The sequence below is a fragment of the Polypterus senegalus genome, chromosome 6, assembly GCF_016835505.1.
Source record: "Polypterus senegalus isolate Bchr_013 chromosome 6, ASM1683550v1, whole genome shotgun sequence".
Taxonomy (NCBI): Eukaryota; Metazoa; Chordata; class Cladistia; order Polypteriformes; family Polypteridae; genus Polypterus; species Polypterus senegalus.
The window spans coordinates 110,201,778-110,216,843 of record NC_053159.1 but is presented as its reverse complement, the minus strand read 5'-3'; the positions used below and the strand labels follow the sequence as shown (position 1 = coordinate 110,216,843).

At 39.7% G+C, this 15,066-nt stretch overlaps 1 protein-coding gene across 2 annotated transcripts in view; it reads left to right on the top strand.

The window, feature by feature from the left end:
- mmp28 (matrix metallopeptidase 28) overlaps positions 1-15,066 on the top strand; it is a 114,882-nt gene that overhangs the window by 11,072 nt on the left and 88,744 nt on the right. For both annotated transcript variants that reach the window (XM_039756762.1, XM_039756763.1), the window contains exons 2-3: positions 11,529-11,608; positions 13,898-14,085. In XM_039756762.1, coding sequence (XP_039612696.1) covers positions 11,529-11,608; positions 13,898-14,085 — 268 coding nt within the window. The remainder of the gene's footprint in view (positions 1-11,528; positions 11,609-13,897; positions 14,086-15,066) is intronic.

The window sequence follows — 15,066 nt, the reverse complement described above, 5'->3', positions numbered from 1 at the left end:
TTTGTATTCAGTTTTATGTTCTTTTCAAAGCAGGATCTCAGAATAGAGCATGGGGTGGTGCCTGGGAGGCAGCTAGTGCTGTTTGGTATTAGAAAACATGTTTTGTCCTGCTTCCACACCTTTTTAAATAGCCCCTGCGCTTGGTACACAAATATCTCCAGCCTTAGTCATTGTACCTGTAGAGTTTACCTGTCATAATTTGTGAAACATCTGACGGAGGCTGGCATCAGGAATGAGCTGCATTGTACCAGCCTCCAAGAATTTACACAGGCACAAACAGAATTTGAGCCTGCAGGAATTAATTTTATTTTAAGTGTAGGTAAGATTCAAACAGATTTATAGGGCGGCTTTCATTACCCACACTAACCTCTGCGTTTATGCTATGGTCTAACTAGAACTCCATTTCTGGCTCAGATATCCATCCTTCCTCTTCCGCTTATCCGAGATCGGGTCACGGGGGAAACGGCTTGAGCAGAGATGCCCAGACTTCCCTTTCCCCGGCCACTTCTACTAGCTCTTCTGGGGGAATCCTGAGGCGTTCTCAGGCCAGCCAAAAGACATAATCCCTCCAGCATGTCCTGGGCCCTCCCCATGGTCTCCTCCTGGTTAGACGTTCCCGGAACATCTCACCAGGAGGTGTCCAGGAGGCATCCTGATCAGATGCCCGAGCCACCTCATCTGACTCCTCTTGATGCAGAGGAGCAGTGGCTCTACTCTGAGCTCCTCCTGGATGACCGAGCTTCTCACCCTATCTTTTTAACTTTCTTTTAGGTGAGGGTGAGGGCTCAGATGTTTTTTTCTTTTTGTTGTAAACAGGAGTTCCATGGAAAAAAAGAGTGCGAGGCCCCCAAAATGAGCCACAAAGTAGGCCAGGACCTGTACAGATATAGCCTCACCCCATGGTAGCCAGTCCCCAACTGTTACCCTGCAGGCTTTGACCTACTCAAACCAAAAAATAGGGAACTGGCCTTAAAAGTTCAAAATACAAAGTAAATCCCAAAATATATCAAAACACTTAATGACATTATGAAAAAAACCCAAACAATGATATTTATGATAGAATGTTTCATTTACAAATACAGAAAATATGGAAATAGGGTTCAAAAAGAGCAATGACATTTGTCTAAGGACGGTCAAAGGCAAACAAGTTCCATAACATAATCCAAAAGAGCAGAATTCAATAACACAAGCAAAGATATTCAGAAACCAGAAATGACAACTGAAGAGCAGTACTTACAATGACTCACAAACAACCTCAGTTATCCACTGCTGACCCAATCTAAAGGCAGTGGGAGGAACCAGCAGCTGTGATGTCCGGATGGCCCCGCCTCCAGAGGGGCTCCATCAACAATGTACAGTGTATGGAGTCACATTTGAACTTATAGTACACAAAACATCAATACTAAAGCAAACATAAATTACTTTAACAATATGAAAAATAAGCTTTCAAAATTAACAAAAAGAAGGGTGAAACAGGAAATACACATAAGTAATTTCTTCATCTTGATGCTTTTTGTGATTGATCTTGCTCTTATAATTATTGTTTTGTTTATTTAATATTATTTTGTTATCATTATATTTAGTAGCTGTGCTCTTTTTTTATGGTACAACCAGGGTTGTTGCCCTGGCTCAAGATTATTTTTTGTGTATTTAATCTTTTTAAATACAGTATTATACTGTTTATTGTGTTATTAATTCTGTTTTTGGTTTTGTTCTTTCTGTGTTCTATTAATTTAATATTGTGTTATTTATTAATTACTGTGCGACTTTTGTATTGTTATCATTGAATGTATTTTGTTCTTTTCAACTGCCCTGTCTCCTGTATGTCAAGCTCAAGGAGGCGGGGCCACCTGATTATGCAGCGAGGGCTGCCCCAGCAATATAAATGAAGACGCTGCTGTTCTCATAGCAGATTTGGCTTTGCTAGTATAATTCTTGTTTCAATATACTGGTCCTTGACCTCTGCCTCATGTTAAAGGTACTGAATTTGGATTCTAATTTGGCTTTGTTTGCTGTTTCAGAAACACCTAATTTGTTTCCTTTTTTTTGTCCAATCCTTTATTTAAAGCCTTCATTAAATCTTTAAAAGATGAAAAAACTTTGCATAGTTTTTCTAGGGCAGTGGTTTTCTCAGTTTTCCTCTCCATTTGTGAAAATTGTGTTAATATAGCTTTTCTAGAGCCAGCTCAGCCTAGGGGCCAGGCTTAGTGGAGTTTTTACCTTTTGGTTCAAATCATTGTGGGGATGTGGGTCTAACTTTCATTTCCGAAGATTTTGCTCATTTTGGGCTTTGTGATAAGGCAGAGATGCACGACAATTTACAGTTATTAATATGTCCGGATCTGAACAGTGTCTTTGTGATTTACGGCCAAACTGTCAACTGCAGTAACACTTTCATTTATCATAATCATTTGTTTTACTGTTTTTATAGATCAGAGTTCACTTGTAGAAAGAAAATTGGACAAGGTGTTGTTGTTTTTGATGTCTAATATGAGCTTCCACTGCAGTGGCATTTTTGGCATTAAAATTCTGGAGGGGCCACTTGGAGTTGGGAGATAGATGTTGTCAGAAGGGGCGACACCATTGTGAGCAGTCACGTAGAAGGTGTGTGTGTGTTTTTATATGAGTGAGTAAGAGAGACAGAAGAGAGATGATCAAACGCTTACGAAACAAAACTTAAGATAACCGCACCTCTGTTTAAACTCATTGGCATGGATACGTAGCAGCTGGATGGAATCTAGCTTGAATAAACTGATGGAGTTGGAGAAATTGGCCGAAGACTTTATTGCTTCTGACCACAAGTGAGTGGTGCGAAACAGAGCTGGCAGAATGAATTTACAGGCAGGGGAAATGGCAGAAAAAAGATCATCAGTGGAGCTACCTGGAAGGAACTGTGGAGGGCTTCCAAAAGAGGAGATGGCCTATGGTATACTTCATGTGAGGGAGCAAGAGAAGACACTGTGTATTAGGCTATCAATAATACCATAAAATATTATGCAAAATGAAGATCTATTAATATAGTATATGGTAAAATAATATGTTACAACCACCACAGGACATTATGAAAATGTGGGCAATGTATTAAATCTTATTATACATCATTAAATGATGTGATTCATGATCATGATTATGACTACTTCATAATAGCAAGATGTCCACGTCAGGGCCAAGGGAAGGCAGTGTTCTGTTTCATAAAAAAAGTCATATATGTCTATTAAGTTTTGATTTTTCACTGAGAATGTCATTTCTTTCATTGCTTTCTTTGCCCAATACAGTCAAACAAGAGTCCAGACCTCCACAGAGACATCATGCACTCCATTAAACAAAGGGCTTTTGTTAAAAAAATATGCAAATTAAAACAAAATGTTATCTTGACATATACAGATTGTTGCTGCCAGGCATGACGCATGGGTGTTTGCTAATCTGTGAATTAGGAGCCACAGAATGGAGGTGTGTGCTAGAAAATGAACTTGGTTTTTGAATCTAATGATCACAGTAGATTGAAGTTCTAGATGGACAATAATGTTTTTTGAAATGGAATTATTTTGCACATATATGCTATGTAGACTAGGAGTTTAGAAGAGAAAGAAGAAACCTCAGTGTCACCAGCTTGAACTCGAATAACAAATCTGTTGAGTGCCTATAAAATTAGATTAGGTCGGATTGGATAAACTTTATTACTCCTGGGGGGAAATTTAGGATTTTATTTAACAAAGTTGATGGCATTGATTTCCTTTGAGCATTCTGTACAATTCAACAACTTTGCCAAGAACTGTCAGGCTTTGTGAATTCAGAATGTATATGCAGAGCCCTTCACTTTTTACACCTTTTGTTATATTGCAGCCTTGTACTAAAATCATTTAAATTAGTTTGTGTTCTCATCAGGCAACACTCAATACCTGATAATGCAAAAACAGAATTTTAGATTAAAAAAAAACTGAAATATGACCTTGACACAAAAATTCAGACCCTTTACTCAGTCCTCAGCCATTACAGCCTGCAGTCTTCTTGGGTTTGAGATGACAAGCTTTGCATGCTTGGATTTGGAGATTTTCTGCTGTTCTTCTGTGCAGATTATCTTGTCAGGATGGGTGGAGACTTTCAGGGGACAGCTATTTTCAAGTCTCTCCAGGAATGTTCAATGGGGTTCAGGTATGGCCTCAGTCTGGGCATATCAAGGACATACCTAAAGTTGTCCCTAAACCACTACTGTTTTGTCTTTGCATTGTGCTTAGGGTCATTGAACCTTTGGCCCAGTCTGAGGGTCAGTCAGACTAGCTCCGGAACAGGTTTTCATTAAGTATATCTCTGCACTTTGCTCCTTTCAGCTTTCCCTCAATCAACTTTACTCTTCCAACCCCTGTCACTAAAAAACAAACCCAAAAAACAAAATGCTTGAATCAGCATTTCACCATTGGAATGGTATTACGCCGGTGAGGAGAAGTGCTTGGTTTCCTGCAAACATGAAGCTTAGAATTTGGGCCAAACAGCTCAATCTTGGTTTCATCAGGCCAGATAATCTTCTTTCTCATAGTCTGAGGTGCCTTTTTTGCAAACTACAGATGGACTTTCATGTGTTGTCAGGTCTCCATGCCATAAAGCCCAGATTAGTGGATTGTTGCAATGATGGTTGTCCTTCTAGAAGTTTCTCCTATCTCTCACACAGTTGTCCGGACCTCATACCGCCTTAGTCACTTCTCCCCTGATTGCTCTTTAGGAGGAGTCATGATTGTTCTGAACTTCTTTCATTTAAGAATTATGGAGGACACTGTGGTATTGGGAACCTTCAATGATGCAGGGATTTTTTGTAGCCTTCCTCAGGTCTGTGCTTTGACACAGTCTTTGACCTCATGGCTTGGTTTTTGCTCTAAAACACTTTGTCAACTGTGGGACTTTCCACTGACAGGTTTGTACTTTTCCTAATCAATTGAATTGGTCACAGGTGGACTCCAAACATCTTAATGATGATCAATAGAAGCGGTAATTTCAAGTGTCACAACAAAGAATGGGAATACTTGCCTCAGTATGATAATTCAGTTTTTTATTTTAAGAAATTTGCAAAAAATTCTTTTCCTGTTTTCACATTGTCATTCTGGAGTATTAAGTGTTGCTTTATAAAGGAAAAATTAATTTAAACTATTTTAGCATAAAGCTGTAACATAGCAAAATGTGGAAAAAGTGATGAGGTCTGAATACTTCCTAAATGCAATGTATGTATAAAACCGGCTAAGCAGAAATCCCAAAGTGAAGCAAATTACATTCAGACAAGTGAACGAAACACTAAAGTGGAGTATGTAATTCCCTAATGCCATATACAGTGGAACCTCGGGTCACAAACGTCTCGGAACACGTAAAATTGGGCTACGACCAAAAAGTTCACCAAACTTTTGCATCTGTTCACGACCACACACTCGGATGATGAACAAGCCAGTTTCCCTTCCGGTTCGTATGCACAGATGATTTCTGCACGTGTTCAGTCTCTCCCTGTGCATTCACTGTGAACTCTTTGTGCTCTATTACGTTTCCCTTCCAGTTCGTACGCAACGGTGATTTACACACGTGTTCAGTCTCTCCCTGTACAGTACATTGTTCTCAGTCAGACGTGCATCGTGCAGAGGGACTTTACCTCAAAACTGTAATCTCCTCTCCACCCAGTTCCTCCTCACTTCCTTCATGCCAGAACTCGACTCATGCAAGGTTAGTTTTCTTGGTTGTTTATGGTTAGTTTTTGTATAAATTACGGATTTTTCAACTTTTTTTTTTTCCCTGTGCTTAAAACTCATTAAAAAAAAAGTGTTTACAGCGAGTGGTTCGTAAGGCAATAGCGTGAACTCTTGTAATGTTAGTTTTCTCTGTTCAAGGTTTTCTCAGTGTTATTCAATGTTTTTTACATTTAGTTTACTATTACACTGTGCATTCTGTGGTATAATTAACTATTTTTGTGCTTAAAAATCTTTAAAAAAATATATTTACATACAGTTCGTACAGTCCGGAACAGATTAATTGTATTTACATACAATCCTATGGGGGAAATTAGTTCAGGTCACGACCAAATCGGGTTACAACCAGAGTTTTGGAACGAATTACGGTCATGACCCGAGGTTCCACTGTATACTCACATTTACGTTTTCCCGCAGATAAGTCGGGGCTTCATTTTGCCGTATAATTTCTGGTATTTTATAATGTCGTCGTATAAGTGGAATGCGGAAAACTCACACTATTTGTCCAAGAGATTATGATATGCTAACACCCAACTGAGAGAGCAACCATGGAGCACATGGCTGCTGTCACAAGTCACATTGGCAGAGAAGAGCAAATCTACATAAAGTTAGCATATTGTGCCTACGTGACCACATGGTAATACCCAAACTATTCTGAAGCGATGTTTGCACTGTTTTGTGTTTTTTGTATCTCGTACCCTCATACACCTTTATTGTAAAAGCATCCCTTATCTATGATGGAGTGTTCAATCAGAAGAAAATATGAAACTGGGTTTTAAATTAAGTCATTGAAGTGGTGAAAGAAATTGGTAAATGTACTGTTGCAACAAAATTTGATGTCTCTGAGAAACTAAAAAAAATTAAATGTTGCATTTTTGAACGAGCGTATAAGTTTGGGTCTGATATTATGATCGATTTTTTGGGTTTCAAGACCCGACTTATACAGTATATATGGTAAGTCAAAAGTGAGCCTGACATTACACATTAGTTCAGTCCTGCTCTGCTGGTATCGAATGGCCATCTACAGGCCTCACAGGAAAACAAGTAGCAGAAGTCAACTAATTGTATCGTCTATGACCAGCAATCATTCTTCCTTTAAGCATGACTACAGTATATGTCCAGACTGCTCTTTCATTATGTCATCCATTATGTTAAAACATATTATGTTAATATGGAAAAACTATAGTTTAGGTACTTAAAAGATAGCTGGCGGTTTAGCCATCAATAATTTGCTATGAGAGTTTTTTTGAGGAAACTCAAAAGGAGTTGTGACACATTTCCTGAAAGCCAGCATGTCTCTTACTTACATCTCAGTAAAGGAAGTTTCCATTCACCCAAAGGTCCTAGTTCTTTGAATCTCAATGGTAGTGCTGCAGATGTGGAATTCCTCCCTAGATCACCCGGGACGTTTGATGGCCTGTAAGGTAGTAGGGACACCCTTGTCATGAGTGAGACAGAGACACACAAGAACTTTGTTAGCTCTGTTTTAATTTAAATAGTATTCCTTTTCATCCATTTTCAGCCCAACTCCTTTGGAACTATCTGACCATCAGATTATCTTGTTTGTATCTTTTAGGAGTTTCTAGGTTCAGATTCTTCTCCCAATTGCTGTTACCTCGCCAGCTCAGCTCAGGTATCAATTGCTGTTGTTCAGTTTTGTACCTTTTTAAGTGTAACATTTATATTATTATGTTATGGCATAGTGTCCGTTCCTGCACACAGTGACCCATGTGAGGTGTCAAGAGGTTTAGTAAATCTTATGACCTCCTTATTCTCTATGGCTCTGAACTATTGTTTTGCCCCGTGAGAATGTCTCTTGGTCTTACTAGGAATATAAAAGGATGTAATGGAGATACACCTAAGCCTCCTTAATGACCTTCCCACTTGGTGGGGATGGCCAGCCTTGTCTAGCGTTGCACTTTTGTGTTACTAGATGCACCACTGCAGTCCATCAAGCTGAAGGTCCACTCCAGAATACACTGAACTCCTCATTAAATAGATCAGCACTCTACAATGATATTTAACACCCTTTGACAAGTAGGACCATAGAATTTCCTTTATGCTTCTATTGTACTATTCCTCCATCCTTACATCCATCCATTTTCTAACCTGCTTTATCCTGATAAGGGCCCTAATTTTACTACGGTTTATCTTTTTGTTTAAATTTTAAGTGCTCTACAAAGAAATGCCTGCATTTCAGTTAACTGTAATTTTTCACAATGAAACACTATAATGAAAAATATCTCATGTAGTCACAGCAGGTTAGGCCATCTCTATGGGAAGACAGCACATTAGTGTAAAATTGTGTTTGGGCTGGTCCGTATTGCATTGTGTGACATTTTCAGTTTGTGCATTTTCATAGTGTTTCAGTTATTTATGTAATAAATGGAGGTTGTGGGTTCAAATCCCACTACTTGACACTGTGTGGTCATAAGCAAGTCACTTGACCTGCCTGTGTTCCAATTGGCAAAACCAAAAGAAATGTAACCAATTGTATCATTAATGATGTAAGTTTCCTTTAATAAAGACATCAGCCAAATATGTAAATACTATGTAAGGTGACAGTTCAAAATGAAATCCTGGCTACAGGAGCACTGATGGAAACTTGCTTAAATAACATACAAATGTTAGAAAGAGAACCAGAGACACAAGTGACCAAATGGGGAGATGGACAGGAGGACTTTAGAGACGTCTAAAACTCAAAGTGATTTACATTTTGGGGAAGATAGGTGACTGCGGTGGGTTGGCACCCTGCCGAGGATTGGTTCCTGCCTTGTGCCCTGTGTTGGCTGGGATTGGCTCCAGCAGACCCCCGTGACCCTGTATTCGGATTCAGCGGGTTAGAAAATGGATGGATGGATGGATGGAAGATAGGTGAATACTCTGTAAAAATATATGATGTTAACTGCATTTTCACAATCAAAATCTGTAATACAATAAATGGTTAAAACAATAATTTTTAAAAAAATAAGTGAAAGTCAACTTAGCAGCCAATCTCAATTCATTGTTTCACTGTGTTTGTAAATAGTTGTGCTGCTATCACAAGTCACATTGGCAGAGAAGAGCAAATCTGCATAAAGTTAGTATATTTGCATAAGGAACGCCCCCTTTACAGCATCACTCAACTGTTCCTGATGACTTCCCATACCTTTGCACTGTGACAGGCAAAAACTTAAAGATAAGCTCATTCTTCCATATGCTGAAGGTTATTTTGTGGTTATGGAGGCTGATTTATGGTGTTTTTTGATAACCTAGTAAGTATGAAGTATGTGTGGAGTATTGAGACCAGGTTTCCCATCCCGGGTCCTTCCAGCGTGGAGTTTGCATGTTCTCCCCATGTCTGCGTTGTTTCCTCTGGGTGCTCCAGTTCCCTCTCGCAGTCCGAAGATATGCGGGTCAGGTGAACTGGCCATCCTAAATTAGCCCATGTGTGCAGTTGGAATTAATGTGTCTGTGTTCACTCTGTGATAGCCTGGCACCCTGTTCGGGGTTTATTTCAGCCTTGTGCCCTATGCTAGCTAGGATGGCAGACCCCCAACAACCTATTTAGGACAAAGTGGGTTAGAGCGTGATTGACTGTTGAACCTCTAGCGCCCCTTACATCACAAAAGCACCTGTTCCTGTTCTAGTAGGTAACATGAAATCGTTTTACTAAACATTGATACATTATTAGTGGATAAAAATAAATGTCTGACGGCAACATGATTGGTAGTTCAGTTGCTAGTCATTTAACTGTTAGGTTACAGATAAATGTTGTTTTTTGTTTTTAACTAAAATTGTTTTACTAAATTTACAGTAAATTACTGGCTATTAAATTAATGTACTATTAAAGTTAACATGTAAAAATTCTGGTAATTCCTCAAATTCAACAGTAATGTATTGTACATTAGTTGTGTGGCCCAGTTTACTATGAAGTCACCATATAGTATTGTATTTTGTTGTAATATACAGTAATGTGATTAGTGATAATATAACATACTGTGATAGTAATATTAGTGTAATACATCAAATCAGCATAATGTCAGATAATGGGTTGCTAGTGTCATCATGAAGACTCGTTAATAAATTACAGAGCAGCACAGAAGGTGCACATTTGATCAACAAGGATGGTTCGATTTTGATTTTCATATCCAAGTTTTGACTCACAGCACTAGGTTCTTGTTCATTTTGGACTTTTGCAAATTAATAAAATTTTGGCGAATGATTCTTTGCAGTTCTTGTCCAACTATAATAATGTTAAGCCCAAGGCCATCTTAACATCATTATAGGCCCCTGGACAAAGCAGTGCACTGGGGTCCCTACCTGCACAACCACTCAGCAAGTCACAACATACATAAATTAGCATGGGGCTCCTGGGCAACTGCCCAGCATGCCCATGCATTAAGACAGCCCTGCTTAAGCCCCCGTCTTGAAAAATAATTTGAAACTCATATGAATGACTTTGTTCAGTTTTCAATTTTATTTCCAGGATTTGGGAAAGACTTCCTTTTCTTTTCGATTTTATTCACAAAATTAATGTCGATCTCCTAGTTAGCTACTTCATCCATTATAGCTGTTGCTCATAAACACTTGTGGCCAGCAGATTACCCACAGAGGTCAGTTTAAGGTTAAAGAAAGAGCGGTGAACATCCACAATGCAGAGCTGTCGGCCCCGTTGTGTTCTTGTAACTGGCATAACATACACGAGTGTCTGCAGTCCTACTTTGATGGTTCCTTGTGTCTTCTTCAATGTGCGCAGGTCATCCGCCTGAAGCTCAGAATGTTCTGTCTTGGACCATCTAGAAAAAGCTTGGCTTGAGTTGTTGAGAGGTCAATTGGGGTGCTTACCCTGTGGTCTGAATGTGAATCGCAATGCCCCAGTGCAGTGATGGGGACACTGTGCTGTAAAACTGGTACCGTCCTTCAGATGAGATGTAAAACTGAGGTTCTGATTCTCTGTGGTCATAAAGGATCCCTTGGCATCATTCGTAAAGTGTAAGTTCTAGCCTGATGTCCTGGCTAAATTGCCCACCACAGCCTAGTCATTCTGGCCCCCTAATCATCCCCTGTCTCTAATTTGGCTAACCATCTCACCACCTACCAGCTTATGTGTGGTGAGCGTACTGGTGCAGAAATGGCTGCTGGTGGATTCTACACATTAGTGGTTGAAGTGGCTCTCCACTCACTGCACTCAGCTACAAGTAGTGAGGAAAGCGCTATATAAATGTAAAGAAATTATTATTATTATTGTGTGTCCCAACCAGGCCACCATAACTGAGAGTGCAGAATTTCTATTTGTGATGCTATTCAGACCCGGCTTGTGGCCCCAGCTAAGTGAGCAGAATCCAAGGAGAGACCCTCTAACCTGGATCACAAGGCACACTCCATCTTGTGCGGCAGTTGTCAATGAAGGTCTGCCGCAGTGAAATCCAACCCTTGTGAGCAGTCCAACTACAGAAAACCACCAGTGCGACTAGTTGGAAAAGCAAACTCTCCCAAACTTCTATGTTATAACAAAATGGCACTCAATGAAGTCACAAATTAAAATAAAAGCAACAGAAGAACTCAGCACAAGACCTTGTGGTTTGAATTGTCTTCAGACTTTTCCTGCTCACGTAATTTGAATGTTTTAACATAAGAATAAAAATGAAGTACTCCAAAAATGGAGTTAAAAAACAAAACATGCAAATTATGTTTCAGATTTAGAGCTTGTTGTCTTTTTTTGAAAGTATGTAATGCATTTTCTGGTTTTATTTGTTTTTTTGCAGGCCAGTAAACACACCTTGCATCTTCCTAAGATAAAAGTATTCTTTTATTCTTTTTTTGTAGGGATTTCTTGAAAAATATGGGTATCTGGAGCACGAGAAGACATTGAGCCATGACCTGCCTGAAATTAGAGATGCCATTAGGTAATTGTCCTTTGGGAGCCTGGTGGGATGTGCAGGGGGCTGTTCACATACAGTGGTGGGCTATCTCTTGGATTTTCAATACATTAGTAAAGAGAAACTTTTCAATGGCTCAGTGCTGTCTGGTAGAAGACTAAACATCAGTCTGAATCGAATGTTGTGAAAGTTTCAGAATTGAAAGTGTGAAAATAGAGCAAGCTGCTGGGGAGCCATGAAGTGCCACTTCTCTATCATCATGGCCCATGTTTTGTACCCGTGTTACAGGTTGGGTAGGTCTATCATAGCAGCACTGTGATTCAATGGAAGACCACCCAACCACCTGTCCAACAAGTGAGTCTGTGAGTAGGGGTGGAAAGCAATCATTGTTGAGAATAGAAGAACATGTACACTAACTCTACATAGATGCCAAACATTATTGTGAAGTGGAATTGGCATGCAGTGTACAATGAGGCTGTTCCATAAATGCCATCTTTTACACTGAAAAGTAAAAACAGTTACAATATAAAAGTAACTTTATTGATGTGCCTAATTGCACCAAAACATAACCCTGATCTCCTGAGGTGAGAACCTGTAGGTTACATCTGGCTCTTCTGTATTCTTGTTATGTTTTAGAGTGCATGTTGAGGTACACAAGTCTCCTAGCTGCCAGAAGATAATGGAAAACAAGGCTGCTGCTGTGCACAAAGACTTACAAGCTAGCATGGTGGCTCAGTGATGAGCGCTGCCCCCTTACAGCTCTGGTGACACCCGACAAGTCACTCCCAGTATGGAGCTTGCATGTTCACTCTTTGTCCCACATCCCAAAGACTTCTACAATACATTGGGTTAAATGTTCTTCTTTGAATGTACCAAGTAATGGAGAGACATTCTGTCCAGAGTTTGTTCCTGTTTCCAGAGGATTAAAAAAAAGGGGACTAATGCTCAATCAATGAAAGGAAATTAGGACTGTATGCTATTAACTTCCCGGCAGTGTTCAGAAGTCATTAAGAAGGCTAACAGAATGTTAGGTTATACAGCATAATGTGTGAAGTACAAGTCCAGGGAGGTTATGCTTAACCTTTATAATGCACTGGTGAGGCCTCATTTGGAGTTCTGTGTGCAGTTTTGGTCTCCAGGCTACAAAAAGGACATAGCAGTGCTAGAAAAAGTCCAGAGAAGAGCGACTAGGATCATTCCAGGGCTGCAGGGGATGAATTCTGAAGAAAGATTAAAAGGGATGAGCCTGAGTTTAAGCAAAAGAAGATTAAGTGATGACATGACTGAAGTGTTTAAAATTATGAAGGGAATTACTACAGTGGATAGAGACTGTTATTTTAAAATGAGTTTATCAAGAACACGGGGACACAGTTGGAAACTTGTTAAGGATAATTTTTGCACAACATTAGGAAGTTTTTCTTTACACGGAGAACCACAGACACTTGGAAGAAGTGCCAAGTAGTATGGAAGACAGTAAGACCTTAGGGACTTTCAAAACTCAACTTGATGTTTTTTTAGAAGAATTAAGTGGATAGGACTTGCGAGCTTTTTTGGGCTGAATGGCCTTTTCTCGGCCACATTGTTTTAATTTTCAAATAAATAAATTTAATTAACATATATAACATTGTCAAGCCTGTTTCCTTCTTTAAATTTAGGTTCACAGGGAGGCAGAACTTATTTTAGGAGCAGTGACCAGAGCAGAAACTCCAGATCAGGCCTCATTCATGCATAAATCTACATTCACACTGTCAGTGGGGTGGAAATCAAGTTGTCGTTGTATCCAATGGTCTTGGAGTTGGTGGGCGTGGCTCCTTCTTGCGTGCGCCATAGGTGTCTCACTTGTCGGCGTCTTAATGAATCCATGCCCCTTCCAGAGTGCTTTTCATGGTTGTCTTGCCTTTTCATGGGTGTCTTGCCTTAGTGAATTATATATATAGATGCTTACTTCTGTAAAAAAAATAGGAAAACACTTTCCCATAATACTGTGCTTTTGAACTGAAGACAGGATTCTTGACCAATGAATGAGGGGAGAGGCAGATCTTCATTTTTTTTTATCATTGTTTTTCACCTCATTTGTCGTTGTCCAGCATTTATTGCTGTTAAGTCCCGTTCAGTCAGAATCTTTGTCATGTGCTTTCTCCATGAAAATATGAGATAAATTTTTTTTCAGCCTCCACAACATAACATTTAAAAAATCGGAGTATTCCTTTAAAACCTTGTGTCCAATTCCTAATTTTGTCAACATTAAAAGCAAAGATCCAAAAAAAAAAATCTCATCACAATCTAAGATGTCCTGTTTTTACTTTTCGTTGGTAGGGAATATCAGTGGCTGTCCCATTTGCCCACCACTGGCTCACTGGACAGGGCCACTGTACACCAAATGTCTGAGCCAAGGTGCGGTGTGACCGACAGAAAGAGCCATGAGGCCTGGCAGGACAGAATCAGGAGGCTCTTCTTGGGAGGTCGACATGGACTTCAGCGGACTAAGAGATACACCAATCAAGGTTTGTATGAAACTGCTTTGAAAATGGAACCGTGATCACACTGATAAATCAGGAAAGAGAAATGTGTGTTTTTAATTAAGTAGGATATAAGGGTCATCATCCTTAATATGATAACAGATATAAAAAACATTGAAGGCCAGAGTGATGTTCCTAAACTGTTAGGTGCACAGACTCTTTCCTCTTCTCAGTCTGTGTGGTCATACACATACAATTGAAATGAGCTTGCAGGTGGCGACAGCTGACTCTTATAGACTGGTAAACGTAAATTGTACATATGAGTGTCTGTACCCTGGTAACCTGTTGGCTATAAATTCAGAGCGGTCCTGCCTTCACGGCTCTGCTCATAGCATCCCTACCCATTCTGAGTTACTGTCTAGTTGTCCATTTTTAATTACGGGACATGCGGCTCATAGCCAATCACAGTGTTGAAGGCAGGAGTTGTACTCATTCATTTCAGATTTACCCTGTTCACCTAACCTGAACATCTTTACAAAGAAGCTAGAGCAGGTGTTCAAAACGTGGACAGGCATCGTGGAGAGAACACACAAACTTGCGATAAAGAAATGGAACTGAGGTCTTTGGAGTTGTGAGGCAGCTAGCTGTGCCGCTTCCTAAAGTGAAACTTTGCTTTCGTAGTGAGGCATCCCAACACACTTCATTCTGTACTTTTATTTATAATAAACATCAATCGAAGGTCTTTGCACTTTAGTGCAGCTGTTTATTGATTTGTCTAAGTGTTTTTGTGTTAAGTGGGATGAGCTCCCAAGGGGGAGGGGGTGATGATTGTTGTTGTCCTCATGTTGTACATTTGTATCAATGTATGAGCTGTAGCCACAATTATGGCAATAAATAATTGACTTCACTTTCTGTTACTTATTCCTATGTTGGGGAGATCGTGCAGCTGGCTCAGGACCACACGGTGAGTCACAAGTGGTTGTCGAGTCTTCAACCTTGTGTGGTTCAAAAGCGCAGCTACCATTG